The 13,874-nt window shown below is 42.8% G+C and overlaps 5 protein-coding genes across 5 annotated transcripts; 3 read left to right on the top strand and 2 right to left on the bottom strand.

Annotated features, from left to right (window-relative positions):
• Positions 1 to 2,232: 2,232 nt before the first annotated feature.
• On the top strand, positions 2,233 to 2,505 carry EAF01_003416 (uncharacterized protein; the record flags this gene model as incomplete). Its single annotated transcript, XM_038911670.1, has 1 exon — positions 2,233 to 2,505. The coding sequence occupies one exon, from the start codon at positions 2,233 to 2,235 to the stop codon at positions 2,503 to 2,505; it is 273 nt and encodes a 90-aa protein (XP_038772905.1).
• A 1,621-nt stretch (positions 2,506 to 4,126) lies between these two features.
• EAF01_003415 (uncharacterized protein) lies at positions 4,127 to 5,191 on the top strand (the record flags this gene model as incomplete). The annotated part of the gene is made up of 1 exon (XM_038911669.1): positions 4,127 to 5,191. The coding sequence occupies one exon, from the start codon at positions 4,127 to 4,129 to the stop codon at positions 5,189 to 5,191; it is 1,065 nt and encodes a 354-aa protein (XP_038772904.1).
• A 199-nt stretch (positions 5,192 to 5,390) lies between these two features.
• EAF01_003414 (uncharacterized protein) lies at positions 5,391 to 6,671 on the bottom strand (the record flags this gene model as incomplete). The annotated part of the gene is made up of 3 exons (XM_038911668.1): positions 5,391 to 6,291; positions 6,347 to 6,582; positions 6,648 to 6,671. 3 exons carry the CDS (start codon positions 6,669 to 6,671, stop codon positions 5,391 to 5,393), a joined length of 1,161 nt encoding a protein of 386 aa, XP_038772903.1.
• Positions 6,672 to 7,507: 836 nt separating this feature from the next.
• Positions 7,508 to 11,861, top strand: EAF01_003413 (uncharacterized protein). The gene is made up of 4 exons (XM_038911667.1): positions 7,508 to 7,780; positions 7,844 to 8,258; positions 8,311 to 11,608; positions 11,721 to 11,861. The coding sequence occupies exons 1-4, from the start codon at positions 7,772 to 7,774 to the stop codon at positions 11,764 to 11,766; spliced, it is 3,768 nt and encodes a 1,255-aa protein (XP_038772902.1). The 5' UTR covers positions 7,508 to 7,771; the 3' UTR covers positions 11,767 to 11,861.
• A 455-nt stretch (positions 11,862 to 12,316) lies between these two features.
• EAF01_003412 (uncharacterized protein) lies at positions 12,317 to 13,516 on the bottom strand (the record flags this gene model as incomplete). The annotated part of the gene is made up of 1 exon (XM_038911666.1): positions 12,317 to 13,516. The coding sequence occupies one exon, from the start codon at positions 13,514 to 13,516 to the stop codon at positions 12,317 to 12,319; it is 1,200 nt and encodes a 399-aa protein (XP_038772901.1).
• Between the last annotated feature and the right edge of the window lie 358 nt (positions 13,517 to 13,874).

Below are 13,874 nucleotides of genomic sequence, written 5' to 3'. Positions count from 1 at the left end.
CTATTCTAAAAGGTAATGTTATTGGAGGCTGGGGAAAGACATCGGGGCTTACCATTTGAGAGTAGTTGGGATAAGAGCTCAAATTGTTATTAACAGATGGCCAAGTCATGCTGCAGAATTTATACAGCTTGACACGTTTCCTTGGAATTTTGCGTGCTCTAGATTGAAGTAATCTTTTACAAAATCCCAAACCTTGTCAAGGTTGGTGAGATTCTTTTGATACTGGAGAGTGAAAGACTATCATAGTATTTTTCTAAGATTTCCAAGTAAACAGTCACATAACGATTAAAAGTTAATACGCACAAGTCAAAATCTTCAAAAACAGCTTTTGTCCTGGCTTTGTTATTTGTTTTTTGATCCCGTGATACGGGGTAGCGAGAACTCGAGGGTCAAACCACCAACATCACTTCAACACTTAACATATTCAAACCTTGTCTCTTCAAATAGAAGAACTCTCAATATATATATTTATAGTTATGAAATGGTTAAAGTTGTTTAATCTGACCATATCTGGCTGTGAAAATAGGAGCCCATCAATGAACTGTCAAGATTTTCTAATGAGCCATACCAGCAATTTTGTACCGTTTATGTAATATTAATCATTTTGTTAAAGGTTGAGGAAAAATCTCTTGGTATACTCCTTTTACAAAAATGTGAAGTCTTTGAGCGTAATTGAAAGAATTGAGGCGAGTAAGTTGTTTTCCCGACCAAATAAATTACTTCGTAATTCAGCGCATTCGAAATATACCATGATGCGCCGGGAAATTTTACACAACTTCAAATTCAAATTCAAATCGAAAGCAAAATCTCCAATTTTAAAAACACAGCTAGAATATAATCGAAGAGTTACGCTGATAATGTGCCATTTGCAGAGCTTACTCGATAATCTTGCGAAACCGCACTCGAAACGACAACAGTGAAAAGTCTACCAAATGCCGCAAGATTCGAGCAGGTAAGAATCGAGGTGAGAACTCAAAGCTGTCTAACTCTTCGCACTGCTGATTGTTCTTATAGAAGCTCGAAGTGAGCTGCATCATCATACTTCGATCGAAGCACGAATACACGGCACACAATCCAGCGGAGTCCAACAAGAAACCCCTCCGAAGTCTCCGAAAGCAGCGAAAACTCCAATTGTACAATAATACAAGAGCGCAAAAGTAGCAAGGGCTTAAATAGTAGGGACACATTCGAATAATGAGGGCAGCGGTGGCACTTGTGCCTACGAAGATATCTCGCAGACTAAGATAATAAACGTGGCGCTGGATACTACGATTTCATGTTACAAGTGACTTCGGCATACAAAGAAGATGGAAGTACAAAGTGCAAGGACACAGGCAAAAACAACGAAGAATTTAGTGGCTTGGATTTATTTGGACTCCTAAGGGGCTAAAAAACGACTTCATAATTACAGTGAGAGTATTAAAACATATCTGGGTCCATTATTTCGGGTCAAAGAAAAAGAATCGGTAAGATTTCTCCACTACCAAATGAAAATCAATGTTGGTGAGGTCTACAGTATTCGGTCAAGACGATGGCCGAAATCCTGATTTTTTAATGGCAAACTTCCGCGGACTTTTCCTTCACCACCATCTACCTTGGTTAGAAATTCTAAGAATGAAGACATACATACGTAAGCACGAGAAAGTCAGTTGATGGGAGAGTTTACTGTATAGGAACACAACAGGAACACGGATATGGTGAGTAATGGCAAGTCATAGCAAAATTTACACGATACCTGGATTCAGCGATGGAAATCAACCTACATGCGGACAAAAAGTGGTCATAATTTAGTATAGAGTATGGAAGGACGCAGACATGTTAGCAATATCAGAGTGAGTTTTCCAACAGAACAAAATGATTCGAAGAGGTAATGAAGACTTTGCGAAAATAATGTGAGGGCAACAAACATACATGCGAGAAAAGTTTCATACACGGTGCCATGAATCATACGTAAGATACAAGAAAACTCCAACGGTCGAGCCCCAACAAGCCTTAAATATAGCCGCCAAGAGTAAAATAGGCCATTCGTACGAACTTATCACGTCAAGATTCGAAACGCCGGGGTTGAAGTTTAGGCCGCCCAAAATATGTACGTCTCCATAACTTCAGTAGGAGGTATTTATGAGAGTCTTGCATACTGGATTGCTGACCGATAAACGTCCCACAGATATCTATACTATATACGAAACTACAAGATTCCACGCGATATACTACATACCCAATCCTTCAATCATGTTCTCAAACAGAAGTTCCGGCTCCGGCAATCCCACTGGCAGCAGGAATAAGGAAAACGAAACAAAGGAAGAACAAAACAAACGGGATGACGCAGCTATGGAGGCTATCGTAATGAAACCGACTATACAATCTGGATTGAGAAATCGAGAGAAATCCATGAATCCGAACTCGCCGGGTAAGAAGATAGTTCAGGAAAAGATGGATCAGTATGCTAAGGAAAAGAAGGAAAAGAAAAAGAAGGAAGTACAAGCAGGGAAGCGTAAATCGTAGAAAAACAAAGAGAGTGAGATTGGAATAAGCGATTTTGATGGATGAGGAAGAGCTTCTCGTGGAGTGTGATGATGGCGATGTGTGGTACATTTGAGGGATGCAAGTATTCCGAGGCACAATGAGAAGAATCTAGACATCTTTAAAAAGCTATTGTGTAAAGATCATCAGTTTACCTGCACCAGTGTCAAAGAGAAAGATAAGTACTTGCAGTATTAAAGAGGCAATGCAGTTTTGTTATTTAAGTAATTCTTGCATGGGAAATTGCTCATCAAATTTTCTTGAGAGCTTGAGTATATGAGTAGCATAGATAAAATGTGCAACGAAAACCGAAACTAGAATTCATAGTCTACTTAGTTCATCACTAATACTAGAAAGACAAAAGATTCATTCTAATGACATCTCTGTATGAAAGTGAAATGACTCTATGCATCTAGTAATCACCACGAGTCCTTCACTTTTCTTAGAATTTCACCGTTCCATCATTCCATCAGCCCATCGTAGGACTACAACCCCTCAAACAACAACCATAAACTACACATCGATCCTCTTATTCACACTCTCACACATCCTCACCATCCCACTCACTCAAGCGTCCCAGCCATTCAATCAAAGACCTCCAGTACCAGCCCATCCACGGGTCCCCATCTACCTCTCCCTCACCTTAACATTCATCTTCACAATCACCAAACCATGAGTAAAATTACAGCATAGCATAGCACATCATCCTCCCATGAATCAATCACATTTCCATGCCACTCGAGATACTCAATTCACTTTCCACCTTATATCCCCTCCCTCACCCTCTATTCACTCGATCCAAGTTATGTGAATATTCCTAAATATCAAAATCTCAGCATCAATTCCTAGGTATCTAAACTAAACTAACCTAAACCAAAACCATTCCCAAACCTCTCCCCCAGATCTCTTTAGCACTCATAAATATCCGCCAGATCCAATCCCCTCAATACCTCTACTTACCCAATCACCCAGTCACACTCTCCCAAATCCCATCTACCTGATATTTGCATCCAATCTAAACAATTCAATTCACCCCTTTCCCAGTCTCGCTTCGAGATCCCCCAAAAATAGAAGAATGAGAAATTGATAATTATTCAAAATGATTATATTAATCACATCACTTGCATCAACTACAGTCACAGACACCCCCAGAAATATTAAATTAATATACCGTGCATTCAAGAATAAAAAGAGTTGCGTGATTCTATAAATATACTGCAGATAGTATTTAAACTGTCAGTAGGACGTTTTGGTGTTTTTTCAAAGATTCTATAGCACTATCAAGTCAACCTTTTTTGGTATTGATTGGATTGGACTGGATTGTGATCGCTAGCCATTAATTCTCTAAACAATTCATTGTATCGAGAGAATAAAATTATTGAAGGAAGAATACAAATACTGTACTAACCCTCAATACGGTACAATATCTCTCAAAAAGAGAAGCTCAAGCAACAAGCGCCCTCCAACAACCACTCCGCCTTCTCGAATTTCCTATATCTAGCACATTATACGATTCTTCAACTCTTTTAATCGAGAACTACCACTACCATCAAACCCGCATATAGTCAATAGAGATACCATACCTTCAATCACAAAAGCTGCCATGTTTCGCAATTATCACAGCAAGTTTATGGAGGAAAGTGAGAGAATGACTAGATCCAAATTGGAAGCGGAGCAAGATTGTCGAGACGCTCCTGGGGAAATCCCTAGACAAGCAGCAAGTCGAACATCCAGACGAATGCCCAGCATGGAGAAGATGGAGGTTTCCGTTATTGATTTTCGACGATCGCCAGAACCAGAATCGCGAGGTGGATCACACACTCAACGTGCATCACGAGAACCCCTACGAGAACCACGACGAATTTCCAGGACAGATGAGGTGGAAGATTTCGTATTGGTTTCTTCCAGAACTGAAAGACACAAATCAAGTCAGAGATCGAGACGAGCTCCGAGTATGGAGCGAATGCAAGTCTCTGTTCATTCTTCTGATTATCCAAGACCAGTCTTGAGACCCGTACCGAGACCCGTCTTTCCTATCGTTGCTTCTTCCAAACCGCCCACTCTACCTACCTCAAGCGCATCCAGTTCGATGAGAATGTCAGCCAATGATCTAGAAGGCAGCGAATACCTAGAACCAACATTGGCGGAAAGTACTTTTGCGCGACAGAGTGTTTCTAGCACTGTTCTCGATCCTGGTTATGGTACTGTAAGTGCATCGTCGAAACCGTGGGGAAATGCCGCGAAATATATGGAATGGGGAAATGTTGCACAATACATGGGATTGAAAGGCGGGCGCAGTGGAGCGGAGAACAAAAAGCTTGTAACGAAACAACCTGGTGCGAACCGTGCTCCTATTTATACACCACAGCGTTTAGAAAGTGATGCATTCGCAATCCAAGCTCCGTTGACAGCCAAGGAACAAGAGTTACGAGAGCGTATTGCGAGAAAGTCTAGGGAGAACGAGGAGAGGGAGAGACGAGAGACCGAGGCTGAGGATGCCGCGATAGATAATGTGGAGTTTGGGCCAACAATTCCACCTTATACTCCGAAGTATCAATCTTCCTTTGCCAACCGCAAGGGATTCTCTTCTCCAAGTGAAGTGGAAGATTCCCAACTAGAGGGGAAGAATTCGCGAAGATTGAACAAAAGCGAAGAGGATTATTTATAGTTTCGGAAAGGATTCAGCAAGAGTAACTGAATAATGGATATCACAACTCGATGATCATGGCAATAATCGGCTAAGAATAACGTGATAATGATTTTTGGGACGGGCAAATTGCCATCTGATAGATAAAGTACAAAAGGGAATCAGGGATATGATATGGCCGATAGATAGCTCATAATGAAATAAGATCAATTGCCACAAGTTAGGCTTTTTTGCGGTTTGATTTGGGCCGTCCCCGTTTTGGTTTGACCTCGACCTTTTCGTCTTCCGAATCCTCTTCATTCTTGATATCATCATGATCAATATCCTCACTCTCAGGTGTGTCTTCAGGGTCCTCCGTACTTCTATCTTCAGGCTCAGAATGGATTTCTTTCTTTACGTTGTTATCTTGGATTATTTCCTTCATTTCTTGTACGGCCTTTGCGGCTTCATCTTCTTCCCCATTCAAGGTTCGACAACCAAAGCATCTCCATTTCCCTAAATCGGCCAAGGATTTTGTACCAGGTGGTGCTTGACCATTGACAAGTCGACAGTTTTTGCATATCAACGCCATACGATTCTTTGGATGTGTCTCATCCTCGCCCAACAACAAATCTAATACTCGATCGTACCAGTGTCCTTCAGCGACGAACTCTCCACTCTGTGCATATTGACCTTGTGCATACTGGTTTGGACCCGAAAATGCATTTGGTGCAAATTCGGCAGGGCCTGGCTCACTCCGAGGAGCAACAGGCGATGGTGATGGAGCGATGATTGAAGGAGGGGTCCTGCTACCAAGTGGCTGAGGGGTAGAAGGTTGACTCGGAATTTGGTTAGGGCGGGGTATATTTGCTGTCGCAGGTGGGCCCATACTTGTTCGTGGGGGTTGCGCATCTTTATTCTTGGGAGTCTTTTTCACAGATGCAGTTCTCTTCGGTGCAGGAGGTTTTGGTGGAGCGCCACCGTATTTCTCTAGAAGTTCTTGTGTGGTGTTATATTTCGTGGCAGCCTTTAATTTGTCGATGGTTTTCGTTCTCTCAGCTTGTTGTTCCTCCAGACGACGCGCGATAGATTCAACCCTGTATTCATAATATCTCGTAATGCCACTTCGAATGAGATAGATTCTAATGACCATATCAATATACAAGCAGGATGATATGTTTCTTTGGCAATACTAACATCAAAGGGCTTCCCGCAAGCCCAGTATACTCCAAGACTGTCAAATCCTTCCAGCCGATCACTAAAAGTGCTATGACGAACACCACCAAATATGCAAAACTTGAATATAATGTCCATAATGCTTTCACACGTCTGCCACGGAGTCTTCGAGAATCTAGCTGTGATTGTGATTTCGAAATCTTCTCTGCCAAAGCAGATAATGTTTTTTCAAAGGAGGCAGGAGAATTATCCTCGCGCTTTGAATGACATTCAGGTTAGTGAATGGCTTAAACGTATCACTTTAAATGGAAGCTTCACATACCTTCCAGGGCCAAAGTGAAACCATTTTAAAGTATGATTTCGGAATCTGATGACACTAAGAGGAGTTGTATGTCACCTCATATTGAAGTTCATATCAATAGGAGGGAATAGGAAGGTAAATCGTAGATGAAAGGAACAAGAGTGTGCTTGGTGGGAGAGGATAAATTTCCAAGGTACTTGCTTCGTCACTTCTGGTAACTAATAAGCTAGCTAGCAAGCTGCTGACTCCCAGTAGAAAGTAATTTCGGTGATTGGATGGAGGTAAACCTAATTAGCCCAATTAGCCCAGTTAGCCCAGTTATTATACATAACCTTACCCAGCAGGTATGTATGTAATGTATATATATATAGAATTTATATAGCACTCTGTACTTCATACACTACTCTGGATCTGAAGGGGTAATGTTTTGATGAATTATGAATTTGGTTCACACGATCATCTACGAAGTACTACTACTTCGTACTATGAGTGGTTATGGAGCCCGCCGAGCCTCGGGCCGTGACACCCCTTATAAACATGCACTCGTGGATAATTATTGCGGGCATTAGAAGCATTTTAGAAGCATTCGACATGGCACCAAATTACACCAAACTTACTCAAGTTATCAAGGACTCTAAAGAGTATTACAAGCATTATCATTACCTCTTTGGGTTGATGGACTACGGACTAAGTCTTCGTATTGGGGTACGTTTCTGGCCCATATATACCTGGGCACCAAATCTAGGTTTACCTACTTCGTACCAGGTAGGGGTATAGATACGGGGTAAGAAGAGGCTCAGTCTTAGTCTTGAGTACTGTACCTACGTGCTATGAGGCTATGAGGCTATGAGGCTATAAGGCTATGAGGATTCTCGCTTTGTCCTTTACGACTATCATCTGTCTCTCATGTACCTAGGTAGTTTGAGAAGTTGACAAGTAGGTATTATTATTATTATCATTATTATATCTTCATTTTCTCACTCAATTCTCTTACAATCCCATTCCCTTCTAAACTGCTGATTATGATCATTAATATTTCACGAATTCACTGGTGTCCAAAGTTCTCACACAACCTTACAATAATTTATTAATAGTCTAAAAAAAGTAAAGACTCCCACTCCCTCAATCCACCACATGTGGAAAGAATGTTCCAGGTAAGTTCACTCTTTAAATATGGATCGCAACCTTGCAGATAAATTAGCTGACGAATTCAAAAGAGACTTAAAGCTCAAATAGATACTCGTATCGAAGAAGAAAAGGCACGATTGAACGCAAACAATCCCAATCTTCAAAGATCTGCTTCTACATCCTCAACCTCGAGACGACCCGCCAACGAATCTCCTTCAAGAAAGCCACGAAAGCCGCGGCCAAAGGATGACAATGAGATAGGTGGCAGAGATCTAGATCCGGCAGAGTTTGAATCTACTTTTGTCATTGAAGACGATTCTGAACCTTCAACTCGAATTGGGACAATGGCGGGAGATGCGAGTAAGCCGTTGGACGGCAGTTCTCCTGCGACCAATGGCAGTGAAAAGATAACAAATGCCACTCCAAGAGCTTCTGCTGAGCTCTCATCAATAGAAGTTGAAAAGAAGTTGCGAAAGCTGGAAAAGATTGAGGGCCAATATAAGAGTGTGTTTCATTCATATGGTTTCAGTCTACGATTATTAATGCCATATAATAGTTCTCCTCGATTCTTATCGAACTGCACATGCTCGTAATAAGTTTATTGAACCTTTCGAAAAAGTCCTCAAGGAGTATACACCTATCGGCTCCATTCAAGAACCTGATTTGTTGGCTGGATATCTCAATGCACAGAAAGAAGAAGGCAGGTTGGTGAAGGAAGAACTTGCACGCGTAACTGCAGATCGCGATGATCAAAAAAGGAAGTACCTGGAGTCTGGAAAGAAGAATATTAGTCTTTGGGACGAGCTCACATCGCTTCGAAACGCGTCTACTATTGACGAAAGTTCCACTACGGATTCCACAGAAACCCCAGAAAAGAATGCCAAAGAGGAAATTTTCTCGCACGACGATGAACTGCCAAAATTGCAATCGGAGATCAAAGCTAAGTCAGCAGAAATCGACGACTTGAAATCAAAATTATCTTCATCAGAAAAGGATCTTTCCGCTGCTAAAGAATTGGCTTCTGGGTTAACGGAGGATCTGGAAAAAGTAAAACTTGAGTTGAATGATTCTATCAAGGAGGCTAAGAAGGCTACCGATCTTGCCCAGTCTCGCCAAGAACAACTAGATGTCAAGGAGGGAGAGAATAAAAAACTTAGTGACAAGGTACAAGCAACCGAGAAACAGCTTGCCGAAGCCAAGAAGTCCTCAGAGATCGAACAGAAAAAGCATTTGGAGAGTATAGACAAATTGCAAATCACTGAAAAACAGCTTGCCGAAGCCAAGAAGACCTTGGAAACTCAAAAGGAAGAGCATTCAGAAAGATTGAGTAAATTGAAATCTGCGGAAACCGAGAAAGCCAAACTTGAGGAGACTTTGGAAAAGCAAAAGAAGCTGAGCTCAGATAGTTATTCAGTTCTGCAATCGCAACTCAAAGACCAAATTTCCAAAGCAGAGAAAAAGCTCAAGTCCGAGTCGGATGCCCGTAAAGAAGCTGAAAATCAAATTAAGGTCCTCAACAATCAAGTCAACCAACTTAATGAATTCAAGAAGAAAGAGTTGAAGTCTCAATCTGATATCCGAAAAGAAGCTGAACAACAGAAGAAGGACCTCGATGCACAAATTGAAGAGCTTACCAAATCAAGGGATCTCAAAACTAAGCGCGTTGAAGAGCTTGAAAATGAGATCGAAGTTATGAAAGCAAACGAGGAGGCATCTCCAGCAAATGAAGACCCTCCTGCATCTGAGTCAGCCATGGCCTCGACACCAGCACCTTCTGCATCCAGTAAGAAGAAGGCCAAGAAGAAGGCCAAGAAACCTGCCACTACCTCTGCTAATCAAGAATCTACTTCTGTCCCTGGGACTGCTGCGCTTTTGCAATCTGAAATCAACCAACTCAAAACTCAGCTTGCTAACAACGATAAGCAAATAGAGAGATTACAAGTTAAACGTAAGACAGAGGATGATCTCCGAGAGGAGATTGAAGATCTTCAAGATAATTTACTTCTCATTGGTCAAGAATGTGTAGTCGCCAAGGACAAAATTAAGGAACTTCAGACAGAGAAATCTGACCTTGAGGAGAAAGCCAACAAACTAGAGGCTGAGATACGGAGTCAAGATAATGGGAAGATCGCTTCAGACGAAACTGAAAAAGAGAAAACTGCTCTAAAGGAGCAGCTTGCCATAGTAGAGTCTAAGCTGCAGGCCCAGGTTGATTCCAACGTTGAGGCTGAAGAAAAATTGACCAAGTTGCAAGAAGAAAAGGCTGCTCTTGAAGAAAAGGTTGGAAGATTAGAATCTGAAATCGAAACTCACAAGACAGCTTCAGCCAACCTGAAGTCCGAAATTGAAACTCACAAAGACGCTTCAGCCAAATTACAAGAAGAAAAGGTTGCTTTTGAAGAAAAAATCGGCAGCTTAGGATCCGAAGTCGAAAGCCACAAACAGACTTTAGTCAAGTTGGAGGAAGACCTCAAGAGCAAAACATCCGAGTGTGAAGAATTAGAGTCGAAGTTCAGTACGATGAAAAAGGATCTTGGTGCCTCTGAGCAATTGGCCACATCACGTTATAAGGAGATTACTGATTTGAAACAAATCCTAGAGAGTGCTCAACCCGAATTGAAGACTCTGCGCGTTGAGAATGCAACATTGAAGAGTACCAAGGACGAGTTGAACGCCCGTACTTCTGAATTGAGAAGATTAGAAGCACGTGAGAAGGATTTGAAGGGCGAGCTTACTAGCTTCAAGAAGCAAACATCTGAGAAAGACGATGAGATCCGATCTCTGAATGAGAAGGTTGTTCAAGAGACGAATGGCCGACTTCGAGCTGAGAATGAAGTTTCCACCGCACGTCGTGATCTACGAATGTCTGAGGCCGCAAAGGTTCAATTGGCAGCTTCAGGCGAAAAATCTAGGGGAGAACTATCAAAGGTCCAAGAAGAAACCGGAAAGTTACGTACTCGTGTTCAAGAACTCGAAGGACAGGTTTCAAAACTATCTACTGAAAACAAAGAGCTTCGTGAGGTGGTCGAAATAAGAGGTTCCGAATACAAGAATGTGCAAGGGATGCTTGATAGCTTGAAAAGTCAAGAAGCGGAGCTTATTGCACAATTGAAGCAGAAGAGGGAAGAGGCAGAGAGTCTCGAAGAAGAGCTTGGCGACGCCCAAAGAAATCTCAACGACCGAGTTCGAGAGTGTGAGACTATTCGTAGACTCATGGCTGTCGAGAAAGAGGAGAAAGGAAAAGCTGAAGCTAGGGTTCGGGAAATGAGAGAAGAACGTGATCGAGCAGAAGACGAAGCCAGTACCAATGCTCGTCGCAGATCTCGAGAGGTAGATGAGCTCAAGACCAAGATCAGAGATTACGAGCGAGATATCAAGCGAGCAACTGATGACCGAGATGAATTTGAGCAATCACAAAAGGAGCTCAAGAGGCGCCGTGATGAATTTGAAAGTTTGGCCGAGAAGTCAGCCCAGGAAGCTGAGGAGACACGCTTAGCAATGAGCGAACTCCAAAATACTTTAAACAGTACCGAAAAACAACTTCGTGCCGCCGAGAAACAGAAGGCGGATACTGGAAAACTTCTCGAGGACGCAAATCAACGATATGAGAAACTTCAAAAAGAAGTCAAATTATTGCAGATGAAGACATCCAGATTAAACGACGGTTCTTCGAGAACTAGTATTGATTCAGGAAGATCAAAGAGTCCGGCTAACGGCAGGAAAGATGCTGGTGCCACAGAGACAGACATTAAATACACAAAGTCGGTTTTGTTGAAGTTTTTATTGGAGAAGAATAAAAAGATTCAGGCGAGTTTGATCGAGACGATTCTGGCATCGTTATTTCATTTGGACAAGTATGTTTGACCCCTTTTTTTTCTTTCTTTCTTTCTTTCTTTCTTTTCCTCTTGGTTTCTTGGATTGTTTATTTGGAGTTAAGGGATAGTTTACTAATGAATTGAATTATAGAAAGGATCAGGAAGATTGGATCGCGGCGATTGGGACTTGGAGGTGATTTGGTGGGATACGTTTGATTGATTGGTAGAAGGAAGTTATGTTTTCGTTATGACTAGGAGGTGGTATTTTTATATGAAGATTTGTATATTAGAGGGGGGTTAGGGAAGTAGGGTTGGAATTGAGGGGTGGGTTAGTTGTGGGGTGGTGAGAATGGGGAATGGAGAATGGGGAATGGAGAATGGAGAATGGAGAATGGAGAATAGAGAATAGAGAAGGGAGAATATTTTTGTTTGGGGAGATGAGATGTGATGAGAGTAAATGAAGAGAGATGTGATGGGAGTAGATGAAGAGAGATGAGATGAATATCCAGAATAGGAGTTTCTCAGATGATTATAAGGACAGGAAGGAAGAAAGAAACGAATCAATGTTGTATATCATTGTATAAGTGTAGTACCTCGTATTCATAGTATTTCTAGAACTACTATACGCATACATAAATACATGCTATACATGCTATACATGTTATACATGATATACATATCATACAAAATACACAAATACACCTCCCTCACACTTATAAATACTAAATACTCAATCAACCAATCCAGCTACTCCACGTTCCTCCACTCCTCTCTCGACTTGAACCCAAACATCTTCACCGCAGCCTCCAAGCTCCTCTCAATCGTCACACTTCCATATTCCCTCATCTCCTCTTCATAGATTTTGATTCCATCTTTCACACCCCTTTCCACTAGCAATCGCACGAGATTTCCGGCGTCCCGCAGCGCGGTAACGCAACCTGAGGCGCCGGTCGGAGGCATAGCGTGGGCGGCATCGCCGAGGAGGGTGAGAGTGGGGTTGCTGGGCCAGGAGGGGAGGGGCGAGGGGTGAGTGGAGATGGGGAGGAGGGAGGTTTGGGAGGGGATTTGGTGGGTGAAGAGGGGGTGGAGGGTAGGGTGGAAGTGGGAAGTTAGGGTTTGGGATAGAGAGTGGGGGTGTGTGGAGGTGGGAAGGCGAGCCAGATCGGATTCTTGGGTTGAGGTTACCCAGTATATGTAGGGTTGGGGGACGGCGATGGGAAGGGGAGGAGAGGATGAAATGGGGAGTTTGAAAGTGATGGGTTCGAGGAGGGTGATAGTGGGGATGGGGCCGTGCGGATCGCGGATGATAGACATGCTTTTGAGCAGTTCGGGTGGGAATGTGTCTGTGAGGCTGGTGGAGAGAGGTGTTTTGCCATAGATGATACGACCGCCTGTGTCGAGGGGAATGTGGGATGGAAGAAATTGTTTCCTGACGCGGGAGTGAACGCCATCGGCGCCGATGAGGAGAGTACCGGTTGCGGAGGTGGTGTCGGAAAAAGTGATGGTTATGGAGTCGCTGTTGTTTGTGGTATAATGGGAGAATTCTTTTCCGAAGGAAACGTGATTTTCCAATCCCGTTAGGAGAACATCGCGGAAAACGCGACGATCAACCGTGCGAGCATTGCGAAACATGGGAGGAGGTCCTTTGCCAAACTGTGGGGGTTGAGGAGGGAGGATTTCGCCGGTTAGAGGATCGGCTTGGGAGCCGGGTCCTAGACGCATTTCGGCGCAGGTGTCTTCGAATAGTTGGTAGATGTCATCGGGGAGACATTGTTGGAGAGCGTCGGTTCCTTCGGAGTGAATCCGGATTCGATAGCCTTGCAATCGGTAGTCTGATGCTTGGTCTCGCTCGTAGACGTGGAAATCTATGCCGGCTTTTTTGAGACCTTGAGCTAGACAGAGACCGCCGAGGCCGGCTCCTGCTATTAGGACTTTGGGTTGTGACATTTTGAGTGGGTATTTTTGATGAAGGGGATGCTTGTGATGTGGTTTATTGTATTGCCAATTTAAGTGCTGCAAAGAGCGACGATGACGATAACGACAGCGATAATCCAAAGTTGAATTGAAATGATTATAAAGTTGACAAGTAGAAGAAGCTGAACATGAAAGTATTTATACTCTCCCTATATCCCAATCCTCGAATAGACATCTCTGTTGCCTGCTGCACATTTGTTAAATCCGCATTGGGATGATAACAAATTGGCGCCGTCGGCATAAAGTCGGTCCCGTTTTAATACACGGAACCGATCTAGCTTGTGCCTATAAGAGGGAGTGCAGGGACAATGACACTGAGATGAAGTGAGCT

This window comes from Botrytis porri (genome assembly GCF_014898465.1).
Source record: "Botrytis porri strain MUCL 3234 chromosome Unknown BPOR_004, whole genome shotgun sequence".
In the NCBI taxonomy this organism is placed as follows: domain Eukaryota; kingdom Fungi; phylum Ascomycota; class Leotiomycetes; order Helotiales; family Sclerotiniaceae; genus Botrytis; species Botrytis porri.
Note: the sequence above shows the minus strand (reverse complement) of the source record. Positions and strands in the feature narration are given on the sequence as shown.